At 44.8% G+C, this 17,540-nt stretch overlaps 1 protein-coding gene across 6 annotated transcripts in view; it reads right to left on the bottom strand.

Moving 5' to 3' along the window:
• Positions 1–435: 435 nt before the first annotated feature.
• Positions 436–17,540, bottom strand: part of igf2bp1 (insulin-like growth factor 2 mRNA binding protein 1) — a 140,800-nt gene continuing 123,695 nt past the window's right edge. For 2 of the 6 annotated variants that reach the window (XM_069906097.1, XM_069906094.1), the window contains 8 exons: positions 17,376–17,498; positions 15,434–15,569; positions 14,862–14,984; positions 10,055–10,174; positions 6,951–7,025; positions 4,728–4,859; positions 1,913–2,026; positions 436–859 (listed from right to left, as the gene is read on the bottom strand). In XM_069906097.1, the coding sequence (XP_069762198.1) occupies positions 764–859; positions 1,913–2,026; positions 4,728–4,859; positions 6,951–7,025; positions 10,055–10,174; positions 14,862–14,984; positions 15,434–15,569; positions 17,376–17,498 (919 nt within the window). In that variant the 3' untranslated portion in view covers positions 436–763. Of the gene's footprint in view, positions 860–1,912; positions 2,027–4,727; positions 4,860–6,950; positions 7,026–10,054; positions 10,221–10,814; positions 10,835–11,451; positions 11,474–12,989; positions 13,008–14,799; positions 14,813–14,849; positions 14,985–15,433; positions 15,570–17,375; positions 17,499–17,540 lie in introns of all 6 variants that reach the window. The other 4 variants (XM_069906095.1, XM_069906096.1, XM_069906092.1 and 1 more) reach the window with 4 other exon arrangements.

A 17,540-nucleotide genomic window follows, 5' to 3' on the forward strand; every position in this document is an offset into this window, starting at 1 on the left:
TACCAGCATTTTCTGTATGATTTGCAAATCTCAGAGAGAAACTAAATGGTTTCCAATTTCATTCTGAGGGAATTAAGAGCCTGTCTGTCTGGATTCTTAAATATGGTGCTTGTCACATTTCCACCTTTGGCTGCAATTTATTATTAACATTGACTTTGCTCATGCTTTCACCAATCTTACAGCTGCAGTCCCAATTTGTTCTGATCCAAACCCAACCACATTCACTTCTTCTCCATTCCCAACCTGGCCAGCACTGCACCTTTCCAAAACCTAAGAGGTCACGAAGGTGGTGTTATGGCAGAGGCCAGGAAGGTGGCTGTTTTAGGGGATTAATTAAAAGCCGGACCCTCTGCAAGGCAGAAGTTCCTGAAGATGTAACTCTACTGCCAGCAATAAGCAATGACAAACAGTCATTAGTCATCACACAGCAGGATTGCTGATGTTAGTCTGAGCAGTGGGAGGGCCTGGATCTCTATAACTGACTATGTCCCCAATCTCCCACATAATATAAGGCCAACATCTAGTGATCCAGTTCCCACCCAAGACTGAGGTCTCTCCATCCTAAATTTACATTGTTAAACATTTTCTCCTGAGGGTTTGAAATAATTCCCAATTGCCCTGGCAATCTCATTACTTATATTCAGAATGATTACTTAGCCTTCCACTGTGTTAAAGGTGAATAAACAGTTGATCTGAACACAGCCACACTTTGGCCTGGTATCTGTCTCCATTGTTGGCAGGTATCTGGGACATGATGTTGACCTCACTTCCTTCGAGACTGTGATTGGCTGCTTTGAACTTTTTGCTGCTGCTGATGCTTGACTTGGGCCAGTATTTCCCTGATCTTCCTCTGTGCGAGCTGGGAGACAAAGAGACCAGTGATAAAACAAGGATCCTTAGATTTTTAGGGATTTGAGGAGAATGAGCCGGATTGGATTTTTAATCTGTGCCATTTGCTTCGAAACCAGGGGCAGTGCAAGTGCAGAGCGGACTCCAATTGCACGGAGGAACAGAGAGACCTTGGAATCTTGAGAAGCTGGAAGGACTCAGCAGGTCAGGCATGGGGAGAAATGGACAGTTACCAGATCAGGGCCCTTTATTGGGACAACAAAGAGGAGATGGCAAGCATAAGGAGGAGTGGAAGGAGAGGAGCCAAGAAATAAGGGGTGCAGGAGTTGGGGAGTCAGGGAGGGGAGGAAGCCGCACAGGTGGTGGGGCAGAGAAAAGCAACCACTGGAATGGGCAAGAACACTGGGAATATGGAAAGAACTGGACACGTGGGAACTGGCCTGATTCCATTCTTCTTTACCTACTGCATTTTCTCTAACTCTTTGACTTTTCTTCTCTCACTCCCTTCTTCAAGGATTCTCCCTGTCCTTGTCTCTCCACCTCCCACACCGGACCTAAGTAATGGAGGGGTTGGGTGGAAAGGAACGATGGGAAGACGAGTGAGGAGATGGGGAAGAATGAGGGAGAGGTGGGGAAGGGTAAGAGACTGCGGAGGGGTGGGGGTAGAGGTGAAGAGTTGGGGAGCGACAAGATGGTGAAATGGTGAAGGTGGGGGGGTGTGAGGATGGACACAAAGGTGGGGAGGAGTGAGGTGAACAGATGAGGAAGGATGAGGAGGTGTGGAGAGATGTGGTGAGGAGGGATGAGGAGATGGGGGTGAGTGAGGATGAGGTGATGGGGAGGAGTGAGGAGGAGGAGGGGAAGATGGATGAGGTGATGGGGAGTACTGAGACCATGTGGAGAGACTGTATTTGGACTGCGCAGATAATAAAAGCAGTTCCTCTGGGTCTGGTTGAAGCTCGGACTGGGGTGGGTGTTCAGGTGGGAGCCCCTGAAGAGCGGTTTGGTGACCCATGACTCACTGACAAGCCCACAGCTCACTGGCAATGGGTGGAGCACCCACCTGACTTGCATAAAAGTGACCGATGATCTTGACAACAACTTGATCGTTCTCATCTGGCACTTGGTCCCGGGGAACTACGACCTCTGCGCTCGACAGATTTTGCAGCTCATTCACCTACAGGAAAGAAACACAAAGTCCTGGGTCGGAACAACGGCACCTGGTGCCTTGAGTGGGTCGAGATTCCCAATGACAATGTACCCCTCGGATCCCAGCTGAACAACCTTCTAGGAGCAGGAAGAGGAAAACGTCGGGATAAAACATTCCTTAAACAAGAGGTCATGGAAACAAGCCAGTCAATGACTTGAGAAACACATGAATCACAGGCACTGGAATCTTGAGCAAACCACAAGAAGCTGGAGGGACCCAAGCGGTCAGGCAGCATCTGTGGGGAGATTCGGTCAGTCAACGTTTCCTATATTGAGTCTCGATGAAGAGTCCCGACCCATTTCTACCCACAGAGGTGAGAGGAGGGTTCTTTCTGCCACCCCCCACTCTGAGCCCTTGGCCTCTTACATTGTTCCAAGAAGCCAGAGATGCATTGCAGGAGGTTTTTCCTGGATCCCTTTTATAATTATCAACAATGCTTGAAGCAGAGGAGACCACCCAACAGGACGGTGACCATGGCAGAGACCAACAAAGGGCTCAGCAGCTGAGGGGACCCACACAGGCTGAGGGTGGCTTGCGATTGGGGTCCCACATGGGCTGTGAGCTGCTGGGAAGAAGGGATCGGAGCTTGGATTCGAGAGGGTGCTGAGGGCACAAAGGGTTCCCATAAGACCTCAGGCACTGACAGTTTCCTGATCGTATCAGAGGTTTGGACCTGGAGCTTGGGTTGGTAAGGATCGAACTGGCGTCTGTGTGGCTGTAGGAGTGCTAGAGGGGAATCCTCGGACACTCGGTGACTCTGAAGGGATCCTCTTTTGCTTCTCTTTCTCTCGTACTGTAAAGGGCGCAGGGTAACATTAAAGGCGACTCTTTGTCTGCCTTACGGCAGGCAGAAAGCAATTTCGTGTAATGTTACATGTTCTGTATTATTACATAATGAAGGAGTCTGGAATCTACCTTTCTGCTGCCATTCAAGGCTAAAGAGATAGTTTGACTCTGTGCTCAATGCCCTCAATTGCCGTTTCCCTACATGAATTGAATTGTTTAACCTTTTGGACTCCAGCCATATTAAACCTTTCATAATATATGCTCCGGACTGGGTCCATGGGTAAATTACAGTAGGAAAGATTAAACATCAGTACCAACCAGCTGATGATTGGCTATAAAGCCAGTCCCAGAAAACTGGGACACAGAGTATATGTGCTTATTGGTAGTCGCTGTAAACCGGGACACAGAGTCCAAAGGGTTAATGTCACATGTATAATGAAAAACTTGTCTAATGTATAATGTTTTGCGTGCTGTACAGTCAAGTCAACCATTCAACAGGTAGTGCAGAATAAAACCGTAGAGTGCAGTGTTACAGAGGAAACAGTGCAAGGGCAGAATTGCTTTACCAGTGAGAGGTTGGTTCAACAGTATTGACAACAGCAGGAAAGAAACTGTCCTTGTTCCTGGTGGTGCATTGTTTTCAAACTCGTGGATCGTCTGGGAAGGAGGAGAAGAGAGTGTGATCACGGTGGGGCGAGTCTTTTAATATGTTGGCTGCTTACCCGAGGTAGCGGGAGGTGTGGATGGAGTGGGAAAAGGGGACGGGGGTTTGTGTGATGGCCTGTGCTGCATTCACAACTCTCTGCAGTTTCTCATCATGGCCTTGGGCGGAGCAGTTCCTATCCCAGGCGGTGGTGCATCTGTCAAAACTAGGAAGTGACATTGGGGACATTTCAAATCACTTTATGCTTCCAAGGAAGTAGATAACATTCCCTCTTGCCCATCATTCCAAACCTCTCATCCCGTGTCCCTGGGATCGATTCCAAATCTTTTACTCACTGAGCTCCCCATAATCACAAATCTGGACTCAATTTGGAGACGAGGATTTACGATCTTTCCTCAACTGCTGTTGAAAAGGTGGTGGTCAGCCTCATTCCTTGAGACTCAATATTGAATCCCACATTCTCAGACGACCAGCCTTTTCAGAATTGGCCACTTCTACTGCACAGTTCACTGCCTGCAACGTTTCTCTCTTCACAGATGCTTTCTAACCTTCTGGGCATTTCCAGCCTTCACTTTTATTTCAGATTTCCACAAACTGCCATGTTTTCTTTCTAACAATTCCAACCTTTATCCCACCCAGTCTTCTGGCCTCTCCCACTGGGTAGGGTGAAAGGGCATCAGGCGTAAGAGTTCACCAGCCATTGCAGTTTCTTCTTTCCCTCACACATTATCCTGGCCTGGACACTTGTCACCATTCCATCATTTCTCCTCAGAGAAAATCCTGCAACTCCCTGCCCATCCATGCTGTGGGAGCACTTTCACCAGCAGGACCTTGCTGATTCAAGGAAGCAGCTCATCCCTAACCAGGACATCCCTAACCCTAACAGGCAGTAAATGCCCTCTGCATCAGTGGGAGGAAAAGAATGATCAATGTTTTAGGACAGGAACCCTTCATCCAGTCCTGATCTCAGGCACCAGGACCAGGATTTGCAAGAGTGGCGATGGCAATCAGGGCTCCCAAAAGGCTTTGGGGGTTGGAACTGTGGCCAAGGAGGGTAAATCCGATGTCTGGTGCTCGGGTTCACCATTTGATGGACAGGAAGCCGTGCGGCCGCGGAGGAGATGGCGGGGTATCTCTGAAAGGACTTTCTTGTACTTCTCCTCCCCGTCTTGAGAGAGCAGGACTAAGAAACCACAAACACTCGCCACAGGTACTTACAGTTTTGCCCCCTTTGCCTATTACTCTTCCGGCTGCGGAGGCAGCCACTTTAATATGTGTCTCAAGTTTCACTTCTTCCTTGGGACCAAAGAAATTTTCCTCCTTCAGCTTCCCATGGATCCGTCCCTGGACCTTGGAGTGGAAATCAGAGAGATATTTAACAATGCTCCCAACTCTCCTAATGACTGATGTTGGTGGGAGATTCTGCTAACAATTGAGACCCCTGCCCACCTGGTGGTTGAGCAACGCAAGACTATTTCACCACGAGAAGCATCAGAAAACATTCAGGGAAGGGTTCTCTATTAACATCTGTGGATGTTTGAGGCACAAATATGGGAGCTTTATCCTCTGCCGATGACAGTGGGACGACGAAGATTTTGCTTCCTGAACAATTTTTGGTGGATTTTGGGCTGCTGATCATGTAAATCACCTTAAAATTAATTTTCTGCATCCGCACTTGGACGTCTTCCCTGCTGATCTTGGTTCAGTCAGTGACGAACATGGTGAAAGGTTTCACAAGGACATTAGAACCAAGGAAAAGCGGTATCAGGGCAACTGGAATCCATCAATGCTGGCCGACTATTGTTGGACGCTGACATGAGAGGCATCAGATGCTGAGTGCAAATGAAAATCAGCGGCAGAACATTTTTAGGTCAGTTGAACTAACGCAATGTGTCAGCATCATTATGCAATTAAACAGGGTAAATTCAATAAAAGTTAATTTAATGATTCTCCAACTTCCTACGTGGCACAGCAAATCTGAAATGATCTTTGTGTTCATCTTGAAGTTGTCTATCATAATCCCCAATTTTTTTTTCAACAACCGTTTAAAATAAAATTGTTGTCCCATTGGCTTCTATCTGCAAGGTTGTCAATTGTCTTCGTTGAAGTCAGTGTAAGGAGCTGTGCCAGCACATTGTATGGGAGTTCCTCAAATGAGGAATGGAAGGAAGAGACGGGAGAGAGAGAGAGAAAAAGGATGGAAAGAGCAAGATAGAAAAGTGAACCATGGACGAGTGAGACAAAGGAAGAAATTAATAAGAGGAGAAAAAAAGACACAGTTGAAGAGGAATTGGAGAGAAAGGAGAGAGATGAGCAATGGAGGTAGAGGATGGAGAGCAAAGAAGATATTCCATGTGGAAATTGGACTGGAACAGGGTAGGAGATGAAGTGTCCGTGTGTTGAACAAAATCATCAGTCCAGGGGATTTAGAATAGTGGAAGTGAGAGGCATTGGGTCCATCCACTGGGACTGGTCCATTCTTCACCCCTTATACCAGCCATCACCCATCTCCACAATCAGCCCTGGTGAGGTTTTTCAACAATTCCTTTCCCTCCCAGAAATGTTGTTTCACCCACTGAGCTCCTCCCGTAGTTTCTTTTTGGAAGAACAACCTTTCCTCTCGTGGCCTTCTCCATACCAGAGAGATTATGCGCAGACTGGGAGCTCATTTCACTGAGCACCTTGGCACTGTCTGCAGGAGTGACAGGGATCTCCCAGTGGCCACCCATTTCAATTCTGCGCCTCACACGTGCACTGACATGTCTGTCCAGCGCCTCATGTCCTCTACAATCAAGACCACCTGTAAATTGGAGGAGCAGCACTTAAGGCACAGGCACTCTCCAGCCACATGGCATTAACATCACCTTCTCCGGTTTCTGCTGGACCACTGTCTGTTCTTCTTCCCTTCCCATTCCCTCTTCCTACCTCCAGCTATTCACCAGGGGAGCAGTGCTAAATTTTTAGATGCCGGAGCTCACCAAAAACGGCGACAAGGAGGTACAGGAGCCATCCCATGAGGTGCTGGAGTGGCACTCTGTTAAGCTCCGGCAGCACTTGCACCCTTGCTGTCCACCCCCTTCCCTCTCCATTCACAGAGCCATCCCTCCTCCTCCTGTTTGCTGGTGTGCCCTCCCTCCCTTATCCACCTATTACCTCCTGCCTTTGGGACTGTGCTCCTCTCCTTGCCCATCCCAGCAGCATTTTGTTCGGGCTCCTGCCTACATTTTGTCATACCTTGATGAAGGGCTCAGGCCCAAAACGTCTGTTATGTATTTTTATCTTTGCACCATTAAGTACACTGTTTGACCACCTGAGTTTCTGCAGTAGTGTTTTTACTTCTACCACAGTACCTGCAGACCTTTGTATTTTACTTCTTTCCCCTTTCTTGCCAAGTCTCTCCCCCAACCACCCCCCACCCCACCCACCCCAAGCTGCCTTTACCTTGAACTGAGCTTCAGGAAGACCTGTGATGATCACCATACGCTGCTTCGTGTCTGGGCTTTCTGCAGGAGCAATCTGCAAGGGGAAACATTGGAATGTTACACCTGTCATGGGCTGGGGAGAGAGTGTCACCAGCAACTTAAATATATGCAACTCCTCTAACAACACTGGAGCCCCACCAGCTGCTTCTACCAGTGTAGCTCGACAGGTCTCCAAGAGCCAAGTCAGAAGAGCATTGTGAAGGAGAGGAAGGAGATTTAGGGAAGGAATTCCAGACAGGAAGAGTGATGGAACGATGGAAATCATGGCTGTCCCTGGGGCTGCAGTTGAGGTGGGGAGGGGAATTGCTAAGAATTTTGAAATCAACCAGATAGGTGTGAGTTAGGCACAGGTCTCCAAGGAGTTAAGAAGTTCACAAGGTGCCAGAGGGAGGAAGTGGCAGCACCTTCGCAAACTGTGCAAATTCTGTTCCTGTTGAGAGTCCCTTCAGCTCACCAGATCCAGCCACATTGAAACCCACTCCATTCCTGCTGACCACTCCAGAGACAGGTCCAAGGAACCTCTCTCCCAGGGGGATATCTCAGTGTCAAGCACTCTAGGCATCTGGCAAGCCATTCTCTGATACCCATGTGCTTTGTACAGTGGATCGGATCACATTGCAAGCAGAGATCTTGGGAGACTTCCTCTTCCCCCTTTGCCTGTAGGGTGGTGGGACACTTGGCCCAACTTTTCCTCTCCACCAGTTCAGACTTTCAGAAGGGATCCAGTGGATCTCCATCTCTGCCTGATTGGGCAGCTGAAGTGCTTTTACTGAGCAAGCCACTGGGGGGAGCCAAAACATGGGATCAGCACCTGCAATGGCAGAGAACTGGGGAACACAGGTCTGCACATCAAGATGGGAAAGAGAGCTCAAGGAGTGTCCACAGAATTAAGAGGGAGGTAAACAGGAAGAATCTTTCTCCTATACATCCAAAACAAGAGGGTGTAATTTCAAGATGGGAGGTTTCAAGGGAATCTGAAAATTAGGTTCTTGGGAGTCACTATCTCAGAGAATCTTTCTTGGACCCAACACACTGATGGCATTGAGAAGAAAGCACGTCAGTGCCTCTTCTTCCTGAGGAGTTTGCGGTGGTGATATGACACCAGAAACCCTGGCAAATTTCCACAAATGTGTGGAGGAAAGTATGCTGACCGGCTGCATCACAGTCTGGTATGGGAACACCAATACCCCTGAGCGTAAAGTCCTCCAAAAGGTAGTGGAGACAGCCCAGGACATCACAGGCAAAACCCTCCCCACTATTGAGAACATCTACAGAAAACACTGCCATCGGAGAGCAACAGCAATCATCAAGGATCCCACATCACCCAGCATTCGTTCTGTTCTCACTGCTGCCATCAGGAAAGAGGTCTAGGTGTCACAAGACTCACACCACCAGGTTCAGGAACAACTGCTACCCCTCCACTGTCAGACTCCTCAGCAACAAACTCAATCAGGGGCTCATTTAAGGTCTCTTACTTGTACACTTTATTGATTTTTTTTTGTTCTCTCTGTATTGCAGTCAGTTCATTTACATTTGTTATCTGTTCACAGTTCTTTTGATTATTTATATGTTTACGCTGTGTACAGTTTATTTTTTGCACTACCAATTATTATTTTTTGCACTTCGTGGTAATTCTGCCATGCCCGCAGGAAAAAGGAATCTCAGAGCCGTATGTAAAGTCATCTGTGTATCTGACAATAAATCTGAAAAATAATCTGAAAGCTCCTATCAGGTGCTCGCTGCTTGAGGAGGTTGTGTAGGGACACACTACATTTAAAAAGCATCTAAACACCAAGGCAAAGAAGGCTATGGACCTCAAGCAATGGTCGCTAAAGGGAAGGAGAATACTAGGTGTTCTGCTTCCAACCTCCTCTGTCATTTCATCGATCATGACCGTAATCTCCACATTCGTACTGTTTAGTGCAACGCTATTACAGTGCCAGCGACCTGGGTTCGAATCTGGCGCTGTCTGGAAGGAGTTTATACGTTTTCCCTGTGTCTGTATGGGTTTCCTATGGTAGATCTAGTTTCTCTAACCCTCCAAAAAGTACAAGGTTAGTAGATTAATTGGTCATATTGGTGTATTTGAGTGGTGTGGGCCGGATGGGACTGTTACCGTGCTGTCTCTCTAAATTAAAAATTAAATTTCTCTTGCTTGTCCACTTCTGAGAGAGAAAGAGAGAGACAGATGGCTGCAGATGATAGAATCTGGAGTAAAAAAATGAACTGTGGCCAGAAGAGGTGGGTCATGCAGCATCTGTGGAGGGAAATGGACAGTGAGTTCAAGCTCAGGTGAAGGGCAGGAGGGAGAAAAAACTGCAGAAGCAGGAAATCTGAAATAAAACAGCTGTGCTGTACTGTTCTATGAAATACTCCTGTACAGGTACCCACTGCTGCCTCACAGTGGCCCAACCAAGCAAGTACATCACAAAGCATAAGAAATAGGAACAGGAGGAGACCATCCATCTAGTCCGATCAGCCTGCGCCGCCATTGAATGAGATCATGGTTGATCTGATGCTCGGCTCATCTCCACCTACCTGCCTTTTCCCCATATCCCTTTATTTTCCTACTTTGTAAAAAATCTATCCAACCTTGTCTTAAATAGATTCACTGAGATCGCATCCACTGTTTCAATGGGCAGCGAATTCCAGTTTCACCACCCTCTGGGAAAAGCAATTCCTCCTCACCTCCATCCTAAATCTACTACCCTGGATCATGAGGCTATGTCTCCTCGTTCTGGTCTCCCCCACCAATGGTAACAATTTACCACCTCTATCTTATCTATGCCTTTCATAATTTTAGACGTTTCTATAAGATCCCCTGTTCTTCTAAATTTTAGTGAGTACTGTTCCAGATGCTCAATCCCTCCTCATGGACTAATCCCCTCATCTATAGAATGAATTTGGTGAACCTCCTCTGCATCGCCTCCAAAGCCAGTACATCCTTCCTCAAGTAAGGAGACCAGAACTGCACGTAGTACCCCAGATAGGAGGTTTGAAGGTTTTGAAGTTAGAGGTTCTCTTGCATCCAAGAGGGCAAATGAAAACGAGACGTGACCTCACCTTGATGGAAGCCTCTGCGTACCGAGACAACTGCTTGATATGCTGGCCCTTCTTCCCAATGATGGCTCCAACAGCCTGAGCAGGAATGAAGACGTGGACTGTCTCTGGGTCTGATGTTTGCTGGGTGGGGAATGGAGGGAGGAGAGAGATCAAAAATGCCGTCAAACTCAGTCAGCTGTTCAAACACACACGCCCAGCTCCTGACACCATATAAGGCAACTGATCTGAGCCAAGGAACCTGCCTCGAATTAGCAGGACATAATTTACCTTTCCACAAAAAAGAACGTATCACTTTATTTAATTCTTTAAAAAATTTCCCCAGTGTAGGAATTGATTGAAACAAGTACTGAATACGAGGATATACATTAATTTTAATACAATTTACCCGACTAATCAATGTTAATGGTAAATCTATCCATCTATTTAAATCAGACTTAATCTTATTTAACAAGGGTAAATAATAATTCAATCCATATAAATTCTTCTACTCCTTATCAACAATTATGCCTAAATACTTAATCTTATCTGACCATTTAAATTTAGTAATTTGCATACAATCTGAATAGTTCCCATCAGATATAGGTAATATCTCACTTTTATCCCAATTTACCTTTTACCCTGACATTGATCCATAAAATTTTAACAAATCCTGCAAAGGTTCTAAAGAATCCTTAGGTTTAGATAAATATATCAACACATCATCAGCAGATAAATTAATTTTATACTCTCGTTGCCCAACCGTAATACCCTGAATATTCACATTTTGTCTAATTGCCTGAGCTGAAGGTTCTATAACCAATGCAAATAAGGCTGGTGACAATGGGCAGCCCCGTCTAGTTGATCTAAACAAAGTAAATACCTGAGAAATCTGACCATTTGTCACCACCGGCGTAGAAGGATTAGTATATCATTCCTTAACCCATCCAATAAAAAATGGTCTAAATTTAAATCTCTCCAACACTTTAAACAAAAATTTCCATTCAACTCTGTCAAAAGCCTTCTCAGCATCTAACGCTAGTATCATTGGTTGGTTAAATTGCAGTCTTGACGTATTAATTATTGTAAGTCATTTAGTAATATTATCAGATGAATATCTATTCTTAATCCTGCCTGATCTACATGAACCAATTTTGGTAAGAAATTAGCCAATCTATTTGCTAAAACTTTTGCTACAATCTTATAATCTACATTCAATAAAGATATAGGTCTATAAGATGCAACCTTCATTGGGTCTCTATCTTTCTTTGGAATAACTGTTATCAATGCTCTCAAAAATGACTCATGAAACAACGCCGTATCTGTAGCCTGCTTCAATACATCCATATACAACAAAAACAACAAATCATGAAATTCCTTATAAAACTCTACCGTAAATCCATCCTCACCAGGTGATTTACCAATCGGCATGGATTGTAACGCCTCTTTAAATTCAAAATCTGTAAATGAAGCATCTAACAATTTCATTATCATCCTCCTCCAGTAAATTATCTCGAGTATCAATGCAAAAACTGACATGGACATATGATTTGGGAGGTCTTCAGTTACCACATTTTCAAAATTATTATCAGGCAGTATAGTTGAAATTTATTAGTAGACTGATATTGACCAACCACCGATGTGGGCTTATGTGGAAATGGATCCGATACGGGAAAGATCAATACATCATTTTATATATAAATGGAATTTTTTGCTTTTACAAGCATATAAGTTACCCGTACTGAGTCATTTGTTTAAAGCATGGAGTAAGTGGAATCGATCTATAGGTTTGAAGGATGTATGTTCAATTAAAACTCCGTTATATCAGAATCAGTTAATTCCCTTTTCTATGCATAATCCTTATTTGAAAGATTGGGACTCAAAAGGTTTGGTATTAATTGAGGATTGTTTTGAGGCAGGTTCATTTCTTTCATTTGATAGGCTTAGAGAGAAGTTTGGTATATCACAGAATACATTGTTTGCCTACTATCAAGTACATGATTTTTTAATGAATTGTTTTGGTTGGGAAATGATACTGCCAACGCAATCGAAGTTTGAAATGTTTCTTATAGATAAAGGAAAGAAAGGATTTATTTCAGAAATGTATTCGTTGTTGCAGGTAAAAATGAAGAAGGTGGGGGTTTTGAGAATAAGAGATAAATGGGAACAGGAGTTATCTACTTTTATTTCTGAGGAAGATTGGTCAGATCTGTGTTTGCATAGTGTTACAAAATTAGTTAATGTGCGTTATAGTTTAGTTAATTATAATTTTCTCCATCAGTTATATTTAACTCCTGAAAAGTTTAAAGAGATATGGTTTTAGTGATTCAGATTTGTGTTTTTGGTGTGGAGATTAGATAGGTACTTTTGTTCATTCTGTGTGGAACTGTGTAAAAGTTAAACCTTTTTGGGAAAAGATTATAAAGTTTTTGTGAAATTTACTCCAAATAGATTTATATGTGGATCCATGGTTGTGTTTATTAGGTTATACGAACCCATTAACAGCACATTTGGATAAATCTCAGATTGCATTTATTCGATTAAATTTGGCAGTGTATAAAATGTATAAACCTGGAAAAATGATGTGGAGTTAAATATGCAAAGATGACATAATGAAATTCAATCATGTTTATGTTTAGAAAAAAATTACATATAATTTCCGAAATAATTATTTTTTTGGAGAAAATGTGGACTTCGTATTTGGAATATATGAATCTAGATGTTAATGTTTTATTCTTGTTTGGATTGGTGAATTGATATCTTGCAACCTAACCCACTTTGTTTGTTTATAAATATTTTCTTTGTGTATGTTAAGCTCTGATGGGGGAAGGTATAGTAAGGGGTGGGATAGTGGGATGGGGGGTATAGGGGGGTTTTAGATGGGTTTGTTTTTTTTGTATTTTACATCCGTATTTTGTAAAATTTTTAAATTAAACTTTTCCAAAAGAAAATTAGCAACACTCGGTGAGGGGTGTGTCTGGCTGCATTGCTCAGCGCCCACACCCCCCCCCCCCCCACTTTTATTGGAGCAGCACAGCTGCTGCCTCAAAGTTCCAGGGATGTGGATGCTGTCTGTGTGGAGTTTGCACGTCCCACCCCCTGAACGCGCAGGAATTCCAGTTCCCTCCCACCTGCCAAAGATGTGCTGGTTAATTGGCTGCAGTCAGTTACCCCCATGGAGTGCTCCTGATTCCGTGCTGTAGTGATGACCCTCTCTGGTCACTGACTACAGGCAATGGCGCCACTACTGGACTGAGTAATAATGCATGATAAACTGCACAGATCCTGCCTTGAGCATAATTTTTGAGGAATTAACTACCTGATGCTTGTACTAAATAAAGGCAACAGATATTTCATGGGCCAAGAATTGGTGAAGTTCAATCGTGGGATATTTTTTGTGAGACTATAATCTTTCCACTCACATATCACTTTGAGTAATCCTTCACTAACCACACGTCACCTGCAGCAGTGCAATTTCTTCAGAAGGTTTGTCACACAGCGCTGAATTTGTGACAGTCTGGCTGTTTTGTCTGAATTATGCACCATATTTTACCAGGCTCTCCTCCTTGCCAAAGTCCACCTATGCTTACATCCATTTTCCGTGACAGACCTGCGCATATTTTATAGACAACCTGGATGAGGAGATGGAAGGGTAAGTTAGTACGTTTGCAGATCACGCCAAGGTTGGTGACGTTGTGGATAGTCTGGAGGGTTGCCAGAGATTACAGAGGGACATTGATAGTATGCAGAGCTGGGCTGAGAATTGGTGATGGAGTTTAACCCAGAAAAGTGTGAAGTGGTTTATTTCAAAGGGTCAAATTTGAAGGCAGCATTCCATGTTAATGGGGGGACTCTGAGCAGTGTGGAGGAACTGAGAGACCTTGGGATCCATGTCCTGCAGAGGTTGATAATGTTAAGAAGGCTCATTGTTAACCTTGGGATCGATTCAAGAGCCGTGAGGTAATGTTGCAGTTATATAAGACCTTAGTTAGACCCCACTGGAATATTGTGTTCAACTCTGGTCACCTCATTGCAGAAAGGATCTGGATGCTATAGAGAGGGTGCAGGGGAGATTTGCCTGGATGGGAGATTTGCCTGGATTGGAGATTTGCCTACGAGGGTAGGTTGGGTGAACTTGGTGTTTTCTCCTTCAGGTAATGGAGGATGAGGGGTGACCTGATCGAGGTGTTCAAGATGATGAGAGGCACTGATAGTGTAGATGGCCAGAGGCCTTTTCCCAGGGCTGAAATGGCTAACATGAGGAGTTTGGGAGTAGGTACAGGGGGGATGTAAGAGAGTGTATTTCACACAGAGAGTGGTGGGTGCATGGAATACGCTCCCGGCCAAGGTGGTGGAGGCAGGTACATTGGAATCTTTTAAGAAACTGAGGAAAACAGAGGGTTATGCAGTAGAGAAATTGGAGGCAGTTGTTAGAGTAGTTTGGTATAACACTGTGGTCCAAAGTGTCTGTTTTGAGCTGTAGATTTCTATGTTCTATATTGATACTGATCCTCGTACAATACTTAGGGCATCAGAGCCAATAGAGAGCATGTCGTTCTCCTCACTCCGAATCACAAGAACATTGCTTTCCATCGAGCCGTTCCAAATTACAGGATTTTGCTGAACAAAGTTGTTTTCCAGGAATGCAACCCTTTGGTAAGTTGGGCAGGTGGCCCTGTTCCTTCCCCCACTCCTTTACAAATGCTTCCATTTTATTTAGAGATCCCACTGGCTTTTGCAAGTGGCTGTGGGTTTGTATGGCCACTGGCTTTGCTCTGGGGCCTCATCTGACCTGACACTGGCCCAGTGTGAACATCACCAACCCACTCACCATGTAGGGACCATAAGGCGTGGCCGGCGCCACACCGACAGGGTGAGGCGAGACAGTGGACGAGGAAGGTGGGAACAAGCCGAGAGCACTCAGGTTTAGGCCAGGAATCAGGTTCGCCTGTAGCTGAAAGAAAATCAGCAATTCAAATAAATCAGTGCTCAGGTAATGATTGAAATATTACACAGTCAGAGGTCCAATGTGTAGATAAGCACAAACCAGAAATACTAGAAACACTCAGCATGTCACATCGCATCTGTGGAGAGAGAAAGAGAGTCAATGTTTCAGGTTGGTGACCATTCATCACACCTAAAACATTAATTCTACTTCTCTGTGTAAACCTGAAGCACAAACTCACTTAGGAAATAAGACACAAAAAAGTCTGCAGACACTGTGGTTGAAGTAAAAACATATGGGAAGTGAAAGAGGAAGATTGAGAGCAAAAGATGCAGAGAAACAACGGGGAGAGACACACAAAAATAGGGATGTTGACAATCAGAGATCATTAAAAGAATAAAACAAAAAACGATCAAAATAGAGGGAGCAAAGGAAATTCTTTCATCATGGAAACTTACATTCATAGCAGCAATGTCATTTTCGTAAGCTTCCCGCACCTTCTTCATGATATCTTCCTCAGCCTTGCAGCAAGCTTCGATAGAGCCTTTCACTGTGATGGTTCGCTCAGGATTATATAGCGTCAGATCCTGCAAACTACCACAAAAAATAGAAACTGACAAACTGATTTGAAATATTCTTTGCAAGACGTTGAAAATCGAACAGAGATTGGCCTTTTGAGCCTGTCTAATCCTGCTTGTGGCTGAGACTATCCAATCGAGGGAACATCCTGGAGAACCTCTTCTGCACCTTCCAAAATCCTTCCTGTAATGTGACAGCCAGAATTGCGCACAATACAGGTACTCCCCAACATATGACTGTGTTCCGTTCTGGATGACCGGTCAGATCTTGGAATAGATGTTTGTCGGAATTGCGTACTTACCTTGTTAGTCAGCATCCCAGGATCCATCAGCTGGGCACGGCCATCCTGGTTACTGTGCGCCTGCGCGAGTCTTTGGTTGGCGCATGTGCGGTGGGTTCACGTATTGGAGTTTGGTTGGCGCATGCGCGAGAGTTAAGCACCCTGACTCTTGTGCATGCGCCAACGAAACTCCAATACGCAAACCCATCGTGTGTGTGCCAACTGAAGACTCGTGCAGGCGCACAGGAATCAAGATGGCTGCCCCCAGTCTACGGATTCTGGGACCCCGACTAACAAAGTAAGTACACACATTTTGGCTCTTGCATGTCCTGTATCCCTGTTATAGTTTGTCAAATACAACATAAACCGCATAAATTTTATATTTTTTCTTCTTTTTTTAAAAAAAAATCGGTCATACGTGCGGATGGATACAAGTCGCCTAGGTCACAAGTAGGGGAGTACCTGTAATATTCAATATGGGAATTTCTCAATATCATGTTGTCCTTGCCTTGATGCCTTTTGCATCTAGAAATTTATCCAACTCTTTCTTAAGTATATTTAGAGGACTGTCCTCTAGCAACAGAGAATTCCACTAGTTCTCTATTCCATAGAATGAAGTAATTTCTCATCATCCCGGTCCCTGAACCTGTTACAGTCAATCAGTCAATACATGTCTGAATTTTGAACTTCAACTAATTGAAGTTAAAGAACATGTGTTGAATGCATCATTTAAGTCAAGTTTATTGTCATCTGATTGTACAAGTACAACCCGACGAAACAGCTCATGCAAGGAACTTACCCAATAGAATTATAGAAACAACAGAGCAGGGAATAAAGCTTTCAGTCCTGGTGTTTGCAGCAGTGGTTGGGAAGTGAGAACTAATTAATCACATCTGCTACCTCTTTCTCCATTGCCCTTCTCAGCCCAACTTACCCAATAAAATAAATGTTCATGTTTGGTCGATTCCGTCCCCAATTTCCTGGTTAAAGAACAAGCCCCCTGAATCGCTAACTGGAGGGGATAGATTTTACGGTGGGCATTGGGGAAGATTTCACAGGAACCTGGGGGGAGGGGGGGGGTGTATGAAACGGGCTGCTGGAGGTGGTGGTTGAGGCAGGAACGATTGCAATATTTAAGAAACATTTGGACAGATGCTTGGATAGGATGGGTTTAGAGGGCTATGGGCCAAACATAAGCAGGTGGGACGAGTGTGGGTGGGACATTTTGGTCAGAATAGGCAAGTTAGGCTGAAGTGCCTGTTTCCACGCGGTGTGACTGTGAGCCTAAGGCTTGGGAGAGACGAAGCTGGAGGTAGAAGCTTCATCTGGATCATAAAACACCCCAACAGCCGAATGGACCTGCCTGGCATTGTGTAGGAAGGCCACTGCGAAACCTGCATGACTCCACCAAAGGGACACCATGGGCATGGGGGGGGGGGGGGTGATCCTGGCCATTGTCCAGGTGGTTCACATTTCACACTGGGCAGGGGACAGAGCGGACTAAGGCCGGGATGGAGAGACAACAGCAGGCAAGCACTTACGGAGAGATGGTAATTTTAGTTTCTGTGTCTTGTTCCACCTTCTTCAGATTCCGGCCTTCCTTGCCTATCAATCTGCCAACAAAGTTATTGTGCGCCAGAATCTTCAACGGAACTTCCTCAGCCCTTCAGAGATAAAATTTCACGTTAAGCAGACAATTCAGGGAG

Source organism: Narcine bancroftii, chromosome 12, assembly GCF_036971445.1.
Source record: "Narcine bancroftii isolate sNarBan1 chromosome 12, sNarBan1.hap1, whole genome shotgun sequence".
In the NCBI taxonomy this organism is placed as follows: domain Eukaryota; kingdom Metazoa; phylum Chordata; class Chondrichthyes; order Torpediniformes; family Narcinidae; genus Narcine; species Narcine bancroftii.